Raw genomic sequence first — 18,216 nt, 5'->3', positions numbered from 1 at the left:
TCCTCCCACTTAGCTGTAAATTCAGTGCGCACGTTCAGTGTGAACCGTGACAGAGTTATTATTTTTTTTCTTTCTAGAAACCCGAGCCGCAGAGGGACTTTGACATCTATGTAAACAGCTTCCCACCACACCCCACCACACCCCACCCCAGCACCCTCCATACTGATTCCAATTATCTCACTGTAAATAGGAGATCCTGCTTAAATCACTTACACAGCGGTACTATTTACAGCCAACGACAATGCGATTCGCTGCTAATTCCCTTTCGTGGGGTTGGGTAGGGAGAGCTGAGGGGCACAACTTAACACGCTCACGTCCCTAATCCCCCTTAAAGTCGCCTCTCCGCTCTTTAAGGCAGTCACCGGGCTTAATGCGGGTTCCAGTTCGTTTCCAACGCCCGCACCGCGAGGCTCCGCGGTCTCGAAAGACGGAATGATTTCAAAGGAAAAAATGGAAAAGGAAACCAAGAGAAGTTTGAAATTCCATCTGAGATGGCAAGGGTCAGTGAAACGCTAAAATGTCTTGGCGTATACGCGGGCTGGTTTGACAGGACGTTGACACCTGAGAAGCAGACGTCGCCTGCCACTACACCACAATGTGCAAGTGTATTAACCAAAATGATCATGTCATGAACTCCATTACATCCTTTATGATATCGTGTGTATTATCACCATGCTACACACAGTGTATGTACACATTTGTATTTTATTGACATTATTTATTTATGTGGAATTGTAAAACCTCCCATTCCTTGCCGAATGTGAATTGTGGACACAGAGGTGTGTTTATTGTTAATTTAAGTGTATTAAAGCGACATTACAGTACATAATAATGTAATATAATACATAATTACAGTTTATTGTACTCTGCTCATTTTCTTGTTTATTCTTTTTTTTTTTGTTTTTGTTATTTTACGCTTAACTTTTTTAGGCTTGTTCTAACTGTATATTGTTCAGTTGTATACTTATTTATAGAACTTATCAATGGGTTTTGCCAAATTGTATTGTTCATCATTTATTTTTAGGTTTATTTTTAGGTATATTGACAAATTTTCAGCTGATTCTTCTTTTTCATTTTATTGTCATTACTCCATTATTATTGCCTATTTTTGGTGTTTTGTTTCTGACACCTCAATTTCACTCTGGGGATGAATAAAATATCTTTCGATCCATCAATTTAAAACAAATCAACCCTTAAACATGTAAAACTTGCTGAAACCATTGAGCCCCAGACATTCTCCGAATGGTCGTGTCGTCAGTATTAACTTTCAGAGAGGCGCTGCTTTCGTATTTACAACGTCAAAACGTGTTTCCTGTGGCCCCCGCCGACGGGGAGAACGGCAGCTCTGCTTTTCTGCTTTGCACTCTGAACTCTGTTGCAGTCAAGACCCAAAACGCAAATGACAGAGTGACAGATACTGTAGTGGCAGAGAGAGCGAGAGAGAGAGATAGAGAGAGAGAGAGAGAGAGCGATCAAAAACAGCATTCTATTATATTCAAACACCTTTTGAGATAAAAATGCATGAAAAACCTAATCAAAAGGGATGAAAAGAAAATGGCTGAAGAAAGACATACCGACCATAAGTGAGTGGATCGACCTGCAGTAGTTTACAATGTATACACAATGGAGAGAATTGCATTTAAACTGAGAACTCAAATTCATATCTTTGAAGAAAATTGGTCAAAATGGCTCATCCGTGTGTCGAGTATAAGGCCTGATTTTGTATTTTTTTGTAATAGTAATATACTGAAGTTAAGGATTTTTCCTTCAATTTAAAATTATTGTGTTTTCCACCAAATGCAGAATCATTATGGGTTGACATGAATGTGAAAGTATATGGATATGCACATGTGGGTGTGTGTGTATACGTGTGTAAGTATACTGTATAAATTTAGATGTATGGGTACAGTATATGTGTGTGTGCATGCAATGTATATGTCGTTTTCGTTGTTTATTTAAGAGATGGATCCTCCCCTTGTTGTTTATTATAATGTGTGTGTCAGTGTGTGTGTGTGTGTGTGTGTGTGTGTGTGTGGGGCGTCCGGTTGACACATGCATGCATCACTTCTGTTTATCTGTGTTCTTCAAAAGCAAACTCAATAAAAAGTAAATGACAAAAAAATAAAAAAATTAAATGGATGAAAAGGACCGGCTATGCGGGGGTGGTGGTCCTGTTTTCCAGACCAAACAAAGCTGCAGTTTAACCCTCTCCCCGGTTACTATCGTTCATCTCAAAAACAAAAACAAACATGAAATCTCTTATCTCAAGCACTTATCTCAAAAAAGTGAGACGCGAAAATCCGTGTATGAAAAGAATGCGATGAGGAGGGAATATATACTTTTTTTTTCCTTCCGCCTCCTAGACACGCCGGCTTTACCAAACAGATTAGACATACCCCGTCTTTGTCAACATCCTCCGGCTACATCAGTGATCTGCATCGCATCCAGCGCTATCAGCGCGAATCATCGCGGGAAAAAACAAATTGCCTGCGAGCGCAGATGGTTCTTATCGACGTGGAAAACGGAAGGTTCGTTACAATGCAGGCGCTTGGTAAACAAAACGACAGGAGAGGCGGCTTAGCACTTGACTTTTGGTTCAGAATGGGAGGGGAGGGGAGCCGACCTGAGTGACTCCCCACATTCGAGCGCTCGGCGGCGTGGAGAGGTTCGTTTTTTTGGCTTGGTTCATAGGTGGCGTTGCTTCATTACGGAACGCAGCCCAAGAGACGCCAATACGAACATATAATAATAAAACAACACCTCACGCCGTGTATGGGCTCTTTTTGCAACACTGGTCGCATTGTGAGCTCCATGGTGAGGAGAATACAGCCATTTAGGTAAATCATTACCCGCTATGAGTCAGCGCCTGTGTTTACTTTAGGCCCTTCACCCCCCACTGGTGCCTGACCCACACAAAGACACTCACTCAGTGAAACAGGCACATGGTAAAACTCACCATGACACACACACAAACACACACACACACACACACACACACACACACACACACACACACACACACACACACACACACACACACACACACACACACACACACACACACACGGTTGAACAGGTGGGACTTCCTTGCAGGTGCTTTGCTTAATTTCCACAGCCAAGCTGCCATCAACAAACACTTGTCGGGTGTCCGTTATCTCCAGACGGCGACCCTTCAACCACAGAAAGGCGTGGTTAAAGTCTGACAGTTAAACCCTGATATATCACTGCAGCAGCGCCTCGAGCAGCATCACACCCGAGTGGTTCGACGACAAAGCCAATCACCGTATTCATGTGCGCAATATTCGTTTCTAATCGACAACGCGGCCAACTGGCGTCCTACAGGCCGCAGACACAACGTCCCAAATGTGCCACCAAACACTACAAGGCACACAATGCAACGGGGCACGACTCTACCTTTGACCCCTTGTTCAAACAAAGCGGCAGGTCACTCCTCCTGTCAGTGCCTCGCTCAGAGAACAAATGGGGGCTTGTTCTCTCCTCTCCTCTAGTACCACCCAACCACTCTCCACCGCCCTCGCTCTGCCCGTCCATGCTGCCTACCCTCGCAGGGGGTGTGGTTGTGGGGGGTGGGGGTGTGGGTGTGGGGCAATGGGTGCTGTCCACGTCCAGTGACAATTTGCACAAAAAAGTCCCTTTCCCAGAACTGGAAAGAAACGATGGAACAACTGGAACAAGGCAAATCGGAACTTGAACGTCAGCTGAGCGGGGACAAAAGTACCCGTTAGGTCACGTTTTTTTCAGGTCTCGCTTTGCGCAAAGGGTCAACTCGGTCTTTCAAACGTCTTCAGAAAGTTCGAGACCCCAAACGCGCAAATTTTGTCTTCTGCGCCGAGAAAAAAAAAAAAAAAAAAAAAAAAAGGCATGCGACCCAGTTTCGGTTCCCGCCCCGCAGTTTAAGAACCACACTGTTCTGACACCCACACAGCTCCCAAGCTCTTTGTACAGAGGCTGCCTGCTTCCCTAGCCGGCCAAGGGTTCAGCTAATCCCCCATGCGTGAGCCAAATACCATCTGTGTTTGTTCGGCAACAAAGGGGGCACTTGTTAATGACTTTCCATGTCTTCACTGGGGCACGGTAGCAATGCGCTGCAGAGTTTGGGGGAGGGGGGCAAACGTGGGGAAGTGGGCCCCGGATAAGTCGGCCAGCCAGGTTATCCATTGAAAAACAGACATCGTCAGCTGAACACTGCTGACGTTGACTGCTTTGCCAGGCTAGGGGGGGTTGGTATAGGTCCGGTGCACGGCAGAAGTGTCTTCTTATGGAGCCGGCTTCGCTAGGTCTTCATTCTTGGTCACCTGACTCTTTCCCGCCGGTTTTTGCCGCCCATTTATTATTTTCTATTATTTTTAAGGGAGTGGCTCTGTAAATGGGCCGGGCTTTTACACGCTCCGCCCGGTTAGCACGAAAATGACCTGGCAAGAGCAGAGAAGGTATGGTCAAGAAAATAAGTTGTTAGTCGCTCCCCCTTGTCTAAATGTAACTCATTGTAGACTTAAAACCCGCACTTAAAGCAGAGGTTAGCTAACTACCTTTGGAATAGAACCCCCGCCAAGCCCTGTCTGCCTCTGCTGAACCCCACTTGACATCTGAAGACCGTCGCTGGCTGTCCAGCTTCCAAACATTGTATTGGTCAGCAGAGGCCTTCTTTAAAAAGAGTTACTTTTTAAAATCCAGCGCTTCAGACACGGAGGGGAAAGAGCACATGGACGAACGCGGTTTGTGGACTGCGGATCGAATGCACAGCCGAAACAAACTGGAATGAAAAGTGAGTTGCCCTTCGACCCCGCGCCGCGCCGCCGCCGCCGGCCCCCGCAACCCTGACACGCCACTGCACAACTGTCAGCAGTTCAAGGGGGTTAGAAAGTTCCACCAGGCCAAACCCCCACCGCCGTCAACACCTTCCCTGTCCACACATCCCTCTGATAAGAGGGCCCCTCTCCTCCCAGACACGGGGCTTTTGAGCACGACAGACTCCAGGGTACCATGTTGAAGTGTCACGAATGCGGGGACCCGTGTGATTTTGTGAGCGCAAAAAAATAATAAATAAATAAACATCGAGTCATGATACCATGTCAAAGTGGTAAGACTTACTTTTTTTGGGGGGGGTTGCGTTGTGTGGGTCGCGAGGTAAAAACAAAGGGTCATGATTTGAAACAAAGGGAGGGCCGCGCACTGTGCATGTTTTGCAAGCTTTGGATTGAACTTTGACCCCCGGGTAATCCCCTTCACTCACTGCTTTTAAATTAGCCGTGTGACACACCCGCCCTCTTAGCTCATCCATTCCCCCCACCGTTCAGCCTCTCCATCCCTGGTCTGACTCCTCAGTCAGTTTGCTTAAAGTCAAGGAACTCTAAGAACTAGGAAATAAAAGTCAGCATGTTAGACCAATATCAAAGGGAAATGAGCAGTGACACCAGCTCACGACACCAGATCTCAATAAGATTCTTGAAATGAGCAACATTTGGTCATCGAGATTAGAATTCAGAGCATTAGGTTATTAAAGTGGAAATCCATAACATTGTCTGCTTTGGGTGGATTACACTACAAGTCCCAGAAAAGCCATTGAAGCGGCGGTATTTTCTACGGGATAAATATCAAACATGGTATTTTGAACAAAACAGTCGCACGGATTCCAAACTTCAGTTCAGGTTATGCGGCAGAGGACCTTCCCTACAAACTGTTCCCTCTCCCTCGGGTCCATCTGAAAGCGCCCGCTCGCTCAGCTCGGCAGGGCAGATTTAGACAGCAAGCAAAAACCAACAATCCACTCCGGTGCTGGCCCCTTTTTTCTGAGCCCGCTCAACTGTTAACTGTGTTCTTTGCCCTGCCATGCAAATGCACGCGGATCAAAGCAGGCATGATAGGAGGAGGCCTGCGCGGGGCCTCTTCCCAAAACCAACAGCAGCTCCCACAATGCCCAGGGGCTTCCACGGCCTTCCTCTTTTAGTGGGAGGAAGAAAAAAAAATAAAAATAAAATAAAAATTCATGACCACGTCATTTTTTTTTTTTCTCCCCAACTTTTGGACACCCCCTCCCGCCCCCCACAGTCCCACCGCTGGGGTCATTACACAATCCAATGACATAGCTGATTTAACGACCGATTTGCTGTAACCCAATTGAACATGGCCGCAAGAATGTGGATCTAAATAGGTTCTGGTGTCCTGAAAGAAAAAACAAACAAACATTGTTCTTTCTTTCCAGTAATGTTCTCCGATACCGAGTCTTCTTTTTCAATCTTGAGTTGATGATGCCAGTGGTTCATGTGAGGAGATTGCAAAACAAAAAAAAAAATAACAACAATAAAAAAATGGAACACGGACAGCGATATCTTCCTGTGGCTACAAACCAGCTTTTTCTTTCATGTCTTTTATTTTTTTTTATGTGTTGACCGCCAGTCATGTGTGTAGATAATTGAAAGAATGCGGTCACACTCTGTAAAATCCCTACTGAAAAAAAAAAAAAAAAAGAAAAGAGAAAGAAAAACAACTACAAAAACGTTGCGCCAGCAGTTGTTTAGTTTAGGTTAAAAAATGAAAATAAGGAAAAGAAAAAAACAAAAACAAAACATCACTGTCCAAGAGGGACGCTAAGTAGCAGCTCTCAACCTAGACCCTGGAGGAGAGGAATGACCTGAATTCATAACATGGCCTGGTGTGTGTGGGCTGCTCCCCCAGGCATGAGTCCACACTGGTTTGTTGACCGTTGCAATGCTTTCACCACAAACAACAAACATGAGCGCACACACACACACACACACACACACACACACACACACACACACACACACACACACACACACACACACACACACACACACAGACAGACAGACAGACAGACAGACAGACAGACAGACAGACAGACAGACAGACAGACAGACAGACAGACACAGACAGACAGACAGACAGACACACACACACACACACGTTCTGACCTATCTGCAGAAGATGCATAAAGAAGTGTAGAGCGCTCATTGGTTCAGACTTGTCAGCTAAAATTAACGAGAATTCCCACTGTCAACCTGAAATCAATGAATCCGAAGGTAACGCAGCACCTGTGCCAAACTGGGTTCGGATGGAGGAAGCGTGTCGCAAAACAACATTAAATCCTCACAAGGTGACGGTGTGCGTTTCACCTCCTCAGAGGTGCGACGAGCGATGGCCCGGGTTGCGATGTATGTACCTGTGATGACATTGATGTCGGGATACGTGTTCTCGCACAGCTCCACGGCGTGGCTGTCTCTTTCGAACGCCTCGCGGAGCTCTTTCTTCACGGCCGCCGAGCCACACAGACGGTACAGACCCACGACCTGGAAACGTACGAACACACGCACACACGCACACACACACACACACACACACACACACACACACACACACACACAAACAGAGAGTTGGTCAACGATTTTGCGCCGACACGCGGGGAGTGGCTCTACCTGCTCTACGCTCTACGTGCATCCCAACAAGCAGCTGCTGGAAGGAGGCCAAGTCGACCAGCGACAGTTTGTTGGAGCAAAGATAGATTGACAGAAGTTAAAAAATTCTAAACATATGGGTCGAACAACAAAATATACAAAATAAACTGGATTTCTGAAATCTTAATATACCTCATTTGTTGGTATTTTATTTCCAACCTGATACAAAACATTAGTACATTGTCTGTTTACAGCACAAATAATAGGTCTGATGATTTGCCCTTGAATACCGGATGAGAAACTTTTACGCTATAACATAACTATTTCGAGAAGAACCAAAGACGAAGACGAAGCGACTGGTAAGCTCCAAATAGTAATATTGATATTCTAAGCTCCATTGTATCTTGCAAATCCACTGGGAATCAACGGGCAGAGTTAACATACGCCCTTCGATAAAAACAGCCACATTTCACACATATGGAACATTTTAGGCGGCCACATTTTCTGCTGGAGTTTCTACCGACCCTTAAGGTGGAATACATGTAACAACACAACGCAGATGTCTTCGCTTGCACTTTCAAAAAAGATGAGAATCAAAATTCTCGAAATAAAAAGTGACACCAAGGATTTAACAAAAAAAAAAAAAAAAAAAAAAAAAAGTTAACGGCGTCCCAACACATTAATTTCACACATTACAACGCAAAGAACATGCATATGACAAAAAAAAACAGGAAATCTTTGGTCTACCCAGAGATTTGAAAAGGCCAAAGTGTGAAGGAAATTGTGCAAAGAGATTCCCCAAATAGCTCAGTGTGAACTATAGAGTCTAAACGTTAGCATTTAAAAAAAAACAAAAAAAAAAACGCTTTATACTTCCACGTAGGACACTCCTGCACGGATTAGACCCGGCTAGAGACATCCCCAAATTTATCCAACATGTGTCCGTCTGGAATTTAACATAGCAGGCCAACTGGTGTTGTTGCCCCGGCAACTTGTTAAGGCAGTGTGCGTTGGATGGCTGGTCGAGTCCGGAGCCGACACACACACACACACACACACACACACACACACACACACACACACACACACACACACACACACACACACACACACACACACACACACACACACACCTCTCTCTCTCTCAGAGTTCTAGCCTCAGACCACGATAAAGTGGATCCACCCGACCGGCCAAAGTGTCAGAGACGGCTTCCTGTGTAGTCGAGCAGGGTTTCTCAACCTCAGACAAGAGGGGAAAGAGGACGACAGATTAGCCAGGGATTTGGCTTTGTGTGAGAGTAAACAGAAGTCACTGGGCACAATGAACAACAAGTCCATTCAGAAAAAAAGAGCCTTTTCTTTGGGCTGGTGCTGAGCACAGGCAGGGAACAGCTGTTGGTGAAAAAAAGCCTTGACTTTATCGACCCCTTGCTGCCGGGCAACACCGCAGACAGCAGCCGCCGGGGCCTATGTGCACAATAGGGAAAATACAATGACATCATAACAATCACGTTTCCAGGACAACAATGCCAACATTTGGTCGCTCTGGTGTGTTCATTCGGGCTTCCTTTTTTGCCAACTATTTTATTCAAACACTGAGGCAACGCCAGAGAGAGATAAGCACACAAGGTTGTCTAATACTACTGAGTCAAGGGTCCAAGTCCGGTCACCAAGTTGCACAGTTCTACAACTTCTCATAGCTAGAGGATAACTGGCAACATTTTGGACACGGATAGATCATGATTAACTCTGTTTTGGTGGTCAAGGCACGTCGTAAATACATATTAATCACATTTTCCATTCAAAGACATCTGGTGCTGGAAGATCTAGGGATTGTTTTGGTGTCTTCATGCCATGTTTCGTGGCCCTGTAAGTCTGACAGCTGAGAAGTAGAAATTCTTCTGGTACCCAGACCCTATCCTTTAAATGGCTGGACACAAGCCAGGAAATAATAAAGTGTCCCCCAGCATCATGACAAAAACGACAGAATACCTCCTGGGAGCGAGTCCCACCGGCATAGATGCAGGTGTGATCTGAAGGAGGCAAACCCATCAAAATTTCTGGGTTCAAGCACGCAAACCCTAACCCTAGGGTACACAAAGACAGTAATGCAAACGTAACCAATAAGTGACCATTGTTAATGTTTAATAACCAACTGCATTTAAGTCAATAAAACTAATTCTTACACTGAGCTAAGTAGTCATATCTTCTTAATGTGCGCATCTTCTCCAGTCTCCAGAATAAGTCGTCTTTTACGGCGTGCCTGTCTCTTTAACAAGCTCCGAGGCCTCACATGCATAACTTGTGTGTCTGACATACACATTATCTGCAGTCTTTTCAAAACAGCCACAATCACCCGTCGTCTTAAAAGCTCGGCGGAGCCCTCGGGACACGCAATTCGAAAAGCCTCCATCAAAGATCTACATAATCACTCGTAAAGGCACACTGCTGCACGTTGAGCCACGCATGCCTCGATGACAGGGGCTGTAGCTTCCTCCGAGATCTCGTGTCGATCCCCCGCGCTAATCCCTGTCTGCCCGCCACCTTAGGAGCGAGCACAGGTTTCCCCCCCCCGACGCCTTATCTCGCTTGATTTGACGGAACATTTTATACCGCCGGGCTACACAAAGCGGCCCTCTCTACTCTGTGATACAACTATGTTAAGAGTGATCGAGAGATAGAGAGAGAGAGAGCGCGAGAGAGGAGGTAAGAGATGGAGAGTGATAACAACAATGGAGTGGGAGAAGAGACAGTGTCTAAGAGTCAAAGAGTCTGAGAGCCAGAGACAGACCAAGTCAGGCTGAAAGAGATAAGGACGGAGAAAAAGAGAGAGACAACAAAGAGACCAAAAGAAAAAGAAGACGTTATATGTTATATAATTAGAAGACTGTCCTGGAAGAGGTCTGTAAAGTGAGAGCTGGCTGGCCAGTGGGCACAATGTGGGCAGATTTTTGTATGTCTGAAGGCTTTCCTCATTCCTCATGCTCGGAATTATGAAATAACGTTCAACGAAGGGAAAGCGATTGGTCGACTGGAGCAGATAGGAAATCGCCATCCGTTCATAGCAACAATTGATAGAAATCAACGAGTGGGATCGGCACAATGAGGTAGTGCCACGGCAAACAGCTCCAGGAGGCCCAGTCGCATGACAGCAGCTGTCCTGCGCTGGGACTGGGGCTGACAGATTGAGCTCTTCGGAGGGGCCTACTGTTTGCCCAATGGGCCCAGACACCTGCTGCCCCTGGCATGCCCCCCTATAGCGATTAGTCAGGACCACTGGCCAGACACTTTTACTGCCGGCATCTCAACTCTAATTAGGAGCAACTAGGGCTGCTGTCTCTCTCTCTCTGTCTGTCTGTCTCTCTCTCTCTCTCTCTCTCTCCCTCTCTCTGGGCTTCAAAGAGCAGTTTAGTGGGGAGGCTCTCAGGATGTGATCACATGATATATGGGGAGTAGTCTACAACGCAAACCCACCCTCCAGCCCTCCAACCCCAGCTGAGCCCTTCTCTATCCGTTTTTTCACTGTTAACCTCTCTCTCTCTGTCTCTCTCTCTCTCTCTCTCTCCCTCTCCAGATCATATAAGAGCTCTGACATATAGTGTTCCGCGTTCCCTCTCTCCCTGGAGTTCCGTGCACTGTCCACTCATTCAGTGTCCTCACTGGCTGCAGGGCGAGTCTTTTTGTCTCGCAGAATGCTGAACAAAAAGGCTCCTCCTGATATGTGGACTCTCCAATCCATTGCGCTCTCACTCTTACCTCCTCATCTTCAGAGCCTCATTTCCTTATCGGATCTCCATGCCGTTTCAAAAATATTATAGCCTTGGAATAGATTATATAGTACTCAGAGTATACTTTCAGGCAGCAATGCACAACTTTGATCCCTGATTCCTGAACTCAACTCTTCAGACAGACATTAACCAACGGGTGCAAAGACCAAACTCACCTGGCAGCCTCTCTTCTCGATCTCCGTGATGCACTTGTGTATGAGCAGCGGAACCCTGAGCCCTGTGTTCTCCCTTTCCACCACCCTCCATGCCTGCACCCCAAACACCTGCCGCTCCCTGTCTCCGTCGGGCCCCCCGTCCAGCGAGTTCTGCCACTGCTCCATGAGGCTCAGCTTGACGTAGATCAGCCCCCGCGGCTCCAGCTTCACCGCCAGCTGGTGGGAGCGCGTCACCCTGAAGAGCGCGGGCAGCACCACCGTGCCGTGGCAGCAGACGCGGTTGCGCTTTGGCGTGGGCTCCCAGCTGAACACCACCAGTTTCAGGTGCTGTGCGTTCTCCAGCTCAATGTTAAAGGTGTGGTCCATGTCCAAGAAGGTGGTCCGGCAAGTGAGGAGTGCCGTGCGCGCCTTGTTGACCGAGTCCACCTGGATGGCGCAGTAGACGTCGCGGGAGTCGACGCGCGGCGGCTTGAGGTCCTCGGCGCCGTAAAAGTGCAGGCTCATCAGGCCAGAGATGAACTGGCTGCACTTGGGCTGCTCCGTGAAGCTGTAATGGCGGAAGGCGTCAATGTCCAGCTCTGTGCCGTGCAGCTTGGGGCTCCCTCCTCCCACTCCACTCCCTGCTCCACCAGCTGCGGGCCTCTCGCCTCCACCTCCTTGAGTCTCTTTGCACTTTCCTCCCTTGCCCTCCGCCGAGCTGTGCTTACCAGACTTCGCCACCAGCTCAGGAGAGTCACCATCGCTGAGGTAACCGCCTTTACTGGCCGACTTTGAGCCGCCGCTGTTTTTCTTTTTGCTGTAGCTGTGCTGGGTGGTCACGCTGCTGTCCAGGTGGTAGCGTGAGATCACGTTGCGGCTAGCTGCTGTCACCTGCCCTCCTCCGGGGGCTGAACGGTTCGACGCCGTCTCTGATCCCCCACTAGTCATCCTGAAAGAATGGGCCCTGGTCTCTGGCTGGCTTCCATTACTGCTGTTGTTTGGGTGGCCCTTGACGCTGAGTTTTCGACTAAGTTCCGGAAGCTTCTTCATCTTCATGGAGATTTTTCTGACAGTGCGTGGGGACTTAATCTTGTCAGGGAAGGACCAATTGATTGAGCTGCCCTTCTTGGCTGGGTTCGGGCTTGAGGGGGGTGAGAAACCAGCTGCACTGGGCAGGTCAGAGCCATCTGCAGAAGAAACAACAACAACAACAACAACACACCGAAGGTTAATTATTCAGCTATACCCAACATTTTGTGCTTCAGTCTACTCAGTTTCTGACAAACACAAGCCACGACTCCCTCCTTCAAACATTCTTATTCACAGAGGAAAGAAAAATGTGCGAGCAGTGAATGCAAGAGTCCCAATTTTGAAACAAGACAAAACAGCAGAGAATACAGCATTACACCACTGCGGCATCGTGTCTCTAGTTATTCGATTCACACGCGAGTGGAATGCCAGGAATACATTACCGTTAATACAAGAAGCCTGACTGCACATAAATACTTAAAACCCAGTGTTCCCTAAGGGCCACAAGCCAAGCCAAGCTTCAAAGTGATTAAGTAGGCAAGTTGAAATGGTTCTTTTCCTTTAAACCTACACACCATTTTGACAACTTAATCATTTGGTTGCAGTAGTGGGTGAGATGGAGCCAGAAACACAAAAGGTATTTATTTATCTGATATATGACTATTATGCGTCTCCCAATCCGGCCATTTAAACAAACCACCTCCACCTAGTTTGTCCACCTAGGCATGTCATTAGTAGTGAGACAGGAAGTTTCGGACAGTGCTATGCACGTAGACGGCAGTTGAGAGACCCCACGGCCTAAAGGAGGAGCTACAATTACTCCACCATTACTCATCGTTAAATACATGAATTTGGGATGGGCTTCGCTGTCTGCCCCAGCCTACACTAAATGGATGAGACCTGAAATGCGGGCAATAAAATTCTATGGTAGGAATGCCGGTCCGCTGTTTAGTCTACAACACAAAATAGTGGATTTTATTCCCAGACCTGTGATGGTGTAATTTGGGGTTTTTCTGGTCATTTCCCTAAACGCCGCCTTTACTGGGACAGACCTTTAATCTCGGATTATTCCCGGCATTTTGTCAAGTCCAGCAAGCATCTCTGGCGACAAGATACAAGCGAGTATTCCATTTGCTTGCGAGAAAACGTATAATAACTGCAATTTCACTGAACTTTGTCCCAAAGAAAACATCCCTTTTATCCCCTCACCCCCAAATCCACTTCTTCTATCAAAAATATACAATATATGATACAAAAGTATTTTAGCACAATTTAACTTGAGCAATATGGTCCGTTATGTTGCGTTTGTTCTTATGTCCACTGTGAGTTTTCCAAATCTCTTTAAGGTATTCTAGTTGGACATGTGAACCGTTTCACAATGTGTAACTCGTGACCTTTTGTTTCAGAGAAGTATTTTTTCATCACTTTGGAGAGAGAGAGAGAGAGAGAGAGACAGAGAGAGAGACAGAGAGAGAGAGAGAGTGCGGGGCGGAGAAGGGGGCTGCCAGGTTTCCTAAGCAGAACTAGCTCCAGTCACATTTGCCGTTTGGGGCGATTAAAGTGGAATTTGCCAAATAACGGGTGTCCAGCACCTCAAGCGACGGGAGACCTTTGCCCGTTAGACTCTGGAAAACAGAGCTTTACCCCCTTCAGCTCTGTGCTAATCAGATTTCCTACTTGGCAAACCTGCCCTTTTTTTGCACATTAGAGGGAATACCTCGCTGCATGTGTCCATGGAGATCACGACTCTGTGGCCATGTGACTTGAAAGGAATTGGGGTCCTTGTCCCTGGCATCCGTAGATGTCCGGCCTCGTGGGCAAAAGAGACTAGAACTACCATTTTCTGAGAACTAAATGGGGGACTGACAGGTTATTTAGACTCTCAAAGCATCTATGAGCCCCCCCGGCTTCATTTTACAATTCTAGCCAAATATACGGTATTTGCACCTTTTTTCTAGTATTTGTGAGCTAACCACATCCTCTGAATGCACCAAAGAAACAAAGGGGCAGTTCAGTGGGTGAGCGAGAAGGAAGAGAGAGACACTGACAGTGAGTGGGAGAGCGAGAGAGATTAAGAGAAAGACAGATACAGACTGACAAGGGAAAGTAAAGAGCAACTGAGACAAAAAGAGAGAGGGATATCTTGGCCTGCCAACATCGCCAGCTCTACTTTCAGATGGGGCCTGCTGTGCTATTCTGGAAACGAGGGGCTGAAGAGAGATGGGGGGAGGCAGGGTAGCGGCAACAGGATGGAGAGAAGGGGTAAGATGGGGGGCAGTGGCAGGGCAGGGTGTAGCAGGCAGATGGGGGACAAAGGCGCCCCTTGTCCCGGTACTGAGAGGTCTGGATGGTTGACTGGAAGGCTGGTTGGCCGGGCTTGCGGGCCAGTTCACCAACGAGCTGGGCTGTTCTCTCACATTCCATTCCAAGCCATGTTTAGCCTCCTTTTCCTCTGACTGAGTAGACTTCCCTCTACACCCCTCTCTACCAATAATAGACACAAGGGCTCTCTGAGAAGGAGAACATGGGCGGAGAGGGCTAAAGGTGCAGAGACCAAACAACAACCCTACAATTGTTTAGGGTTTTCTGAGTTCAATCCCTGGTTGATGTAAAAAGACAGTTTTATCTGCATCTTAAATGACTCCAAAGGAATCAATTAAAGCATCAATTTAGGATATATCTGGGTAATTTCCTTTGGTGCACCTTAGCTGTCATTGGCCTTTTAGAGCAGTGTTTTCCAACCCAGTCCTCAAGTATCTGATTCAAATCAGGGTCATGAGAATGTGTGGCCCTTGATTGAATCAGTTGGAGCTGAAACTTGCAGGAAACACTGTTTTAGAGTAATGCCCAGTACTGGCATTGCTGGCACATATCATATGAAAAGCCACAACCAATAAAAGAGCTTGGAAACAGCCAACCACAAACTATTTGCTGCCATTTACAGAACACAGCTTGTCAAATCAAACCAATGGCCCTTAAGTCTTAAAATGTAGTAGCTAAAAAATGGTAAAGCATTACTACTTTATAATGGAGTAATGCTTATTGTAGGTATTGGTCCCTGCAGGGCTGGAAGATCTTATTTTGAATTTTCAACACACACACACACACACACACACACACACACACACACACACACACACACACACACACACACACACACACACACACACACACAGGCTATGTCCTCTGTCGAGCCTTTGGCCTTATGACAGCAGCCAAGGAGGTTACATGACACCACACTTACTAAGGTTCAGGGGCAATGGCTCGACACCCAACCCTCAGAGGCCATGTCCCAGGTTCAAAGGGCAAAAGGCCTGCATTCCACTGGGTGACACCTGAGCCCGCCCCCCACTCACACACATACATACTCCCACACACACAGGCGGACTAACTTACACACTCGCATGTTTCCACATACAGTACAACATATTTACAGAGGCTTAATGTGAAAAAATACTTGTACCAAAGAGGACCAAAGACGGAAAGCTATGCTGTACACACACACACACACACACACACACACACACACACACACACACACACACACACACACACACACACACACACACACACACACACACACACACACACACACACACACCTCCCTGACCCCAAGGGCCACCCCGGGCACCCTGCTTCTGACACCTCTTGACAAAGGCCAGGAATTTACGGCTGTCGATGGCTCTTCTTAACACTGGGAGCAGACCACTTACCGGACAGGTGCAGGGCGAGGGTGTGTGCATATGTGTGTGTTTGTGCGTGTGTACGCACACATGTGGCCTCAATGTAGCAGCACAGTTTGACATTGTGTAGTTTGCTTCGTGTGTGTTGTGTTTGGACAATGTGCTTTGCATGTGTTGCCTTTGCCCCGAGAAAAGGGAGTGTAGGAAAGTGACTGATTGGCCACGCCCAATGCCGATGCGTATGTGTGTGGGATAATACGCCATTCCTAATTACCCCAGTAAAACCCTTGTATTCACTGGTATGAGTGTGTGTGTTTGTCAAATGTGAGAGAGAAAAGGCCAGAGAGCATCTCCAAACAGGAGGATTGTACATAAACCAATGAATGGCATACTTGTCCCATAGTTTCTCCTCCCTGTGACCAAGGCCCAACACTGTAGTGCTTGCTCTCCTTTGGTTCTGAAGCATTTGCCAGTGGAAGGCCTTTCAGGGGCCACGGGAGCTCAGGCGTCATTTACAATGGTTACAGAACCCCTGCTAATATAGCCAGGCATGCGGGCCCTCTCGCTAGCACAACATGGCCCCCTGCCAAAGCGGCCCTCATGTAGCCTGGCTTGCCCACTGCTACAGGCATTCCAGCTCACTTGTAACTCTAGCAACCGAGTGTCAGCTAATTCCAGGACACCCAGCAGCCAGAACGGCATGGATGTACTGACCTGATCAAAACAACCACCATCGCGGTAATGGGAACTGTGTCATGGCTTTAGATGAATGACTCCTTTTATCTTTTAAGACAAGAGGACCAAGTGAAGAGTTCTTTGGTCTTCTGGGATTCACCTTTTTTGTTCAATAAAATCAGCTACAGACATCTACAAACCATGAAGTAATCATTTATACACCAAGACGGAAATTCACCAATCACGACCCCCGAGGAGTAAAGTATATGGGCTTGGTTCTCCGTCTGCAGGAAGACACACCAAAAAACCAGCAAAGCCATTTTATTCTAAAGTGTTGTTCCCTGTGATGTCAGCCCACAGAGGGGTAGTCTTCCTCCGATCCCGACCTTGTAATCCTTATTCAAGATTAGATTACCCACGGAGGCCTGAGCTCTCGTGTAACCCTAGCTGCCAGGCTAATTCTAGGACACCACAGCCAGCCTGACCTCCTCGCTGCACTGCACTGACCAAAACAACCCCCAGAAATAGCTCCGGTCTCATTGGGAGTTTCAGCCAAGCGAGATTTCCCCAAGCGGGCGCTACAGGGAGGACACGCTATGCAATATGGACCTCTTATAGTGCATCAATCATTATCCTTCATACAAATAGAGCATTCAGACCAACAATACGTCCAGTCAATGGGGAGCGCACGAGGAGTCTGGAGTGCATCCGGAGAGGCAGAAAGGAACCAGCCAGCCGAACAGAGGAAGCCCATAGTTATAACAAGTCATCTGCATCTGTACCACTTCATTAATGCAGCAGACACTATTATTCACAGTCAATCAAAGAAAGTGGCGTCCATTTTTAGCCCTCAAAATAAAGTGCTGGCTGTCTCCATCTTGGTGACAAAGGGACACCAGAAATCCAAAATCCCAGGCAAAACCGTGGTCGTTGCACTTGTAGGGAGTCAGACGCCAAAGCTGCAAACACTGCCTTTTTTGATAAAAGTTGTATTCAAATTCATACCAACATGGTCAAAGCGTGACTTAATATAGTAGGACCAAGTACCAACACATCTGACAACACAAGACTTGGTGTGTTACTTGGAAAACACATCTGGCAGGTGAGTTGGGGACACAAATTTGCCATTTGCGAAAAAATACTTGACGTATACACCGGTGGCCTTTTATGTAGAGCTTTCTTGAATACGCATTGTTTGCAAACAAAGACATGTGGGCAAATTGAGCAGCCGTTAACAGACTGACAAATAAGTCAAGATGTGTGGAGAAAAAAGGGGTAAGGCATTCAGAGATCCAAGTGGGTTACAGAGAAAATAGGTAATACCTGGCTAGTTCTATTTGGCCCACCAGTGTAAAAGGGTCTTTTGACTACAGGGTGGAGTAGTCAAAAGTCAAACAACAAGCCCTTGTCCCATTTAACTCCGTCCAGCCCCACCATCCCCCAATGCTGCCTTCAACCAGTTAGAAGGAGAAGG

General features: G+C 47.1%; 1 protein-coding gene across 1 annotated transcript in view; it reads right to left on the bottom strand.

Annotated features, from left to right (window-relative positions):
* syde2 (synapse defective 1, Rho GTPase, homolog 2 (C. elegans)) overlaps positions 1–18,216 on the bottom strand; it is a gene marked incomplete at its 5' end in the record, with an annotated part of 40,118 nt that overhangs the window by 8,602 nt on the left and 13,300 nt on the right. Inside the window, 2 exons of the mRNA XM_080010113.1 lie at positions 7,202–7,328; positions 11,377–12,542. Of these exons, the coding sequence (XP_079866239.1) occupies positions 7,202–7,328; positions 11,377–12,542 (1,293 nt within the window). The remainder of the gene's footprint in view (positions 1–7,201; positions 7,329–11,376; positions 12,543–18,216) is intronic.

The sequence above is a fragment of the Zeus faber genome (assembly GCF_960531495.2).
Source record: "Zeus faber genome assembly, chromosome: 1".
Lineage (NCBI taxonomy): Eukaryota > Metazoa > Chordata > Actinopteri > Zeiformes > Zeidae > Zeus > Zeus faber.
Note: the sequence above shows the minus strand (reverse complement) of the source record. Positions and strands in the feature narration are given on the sequence as shown.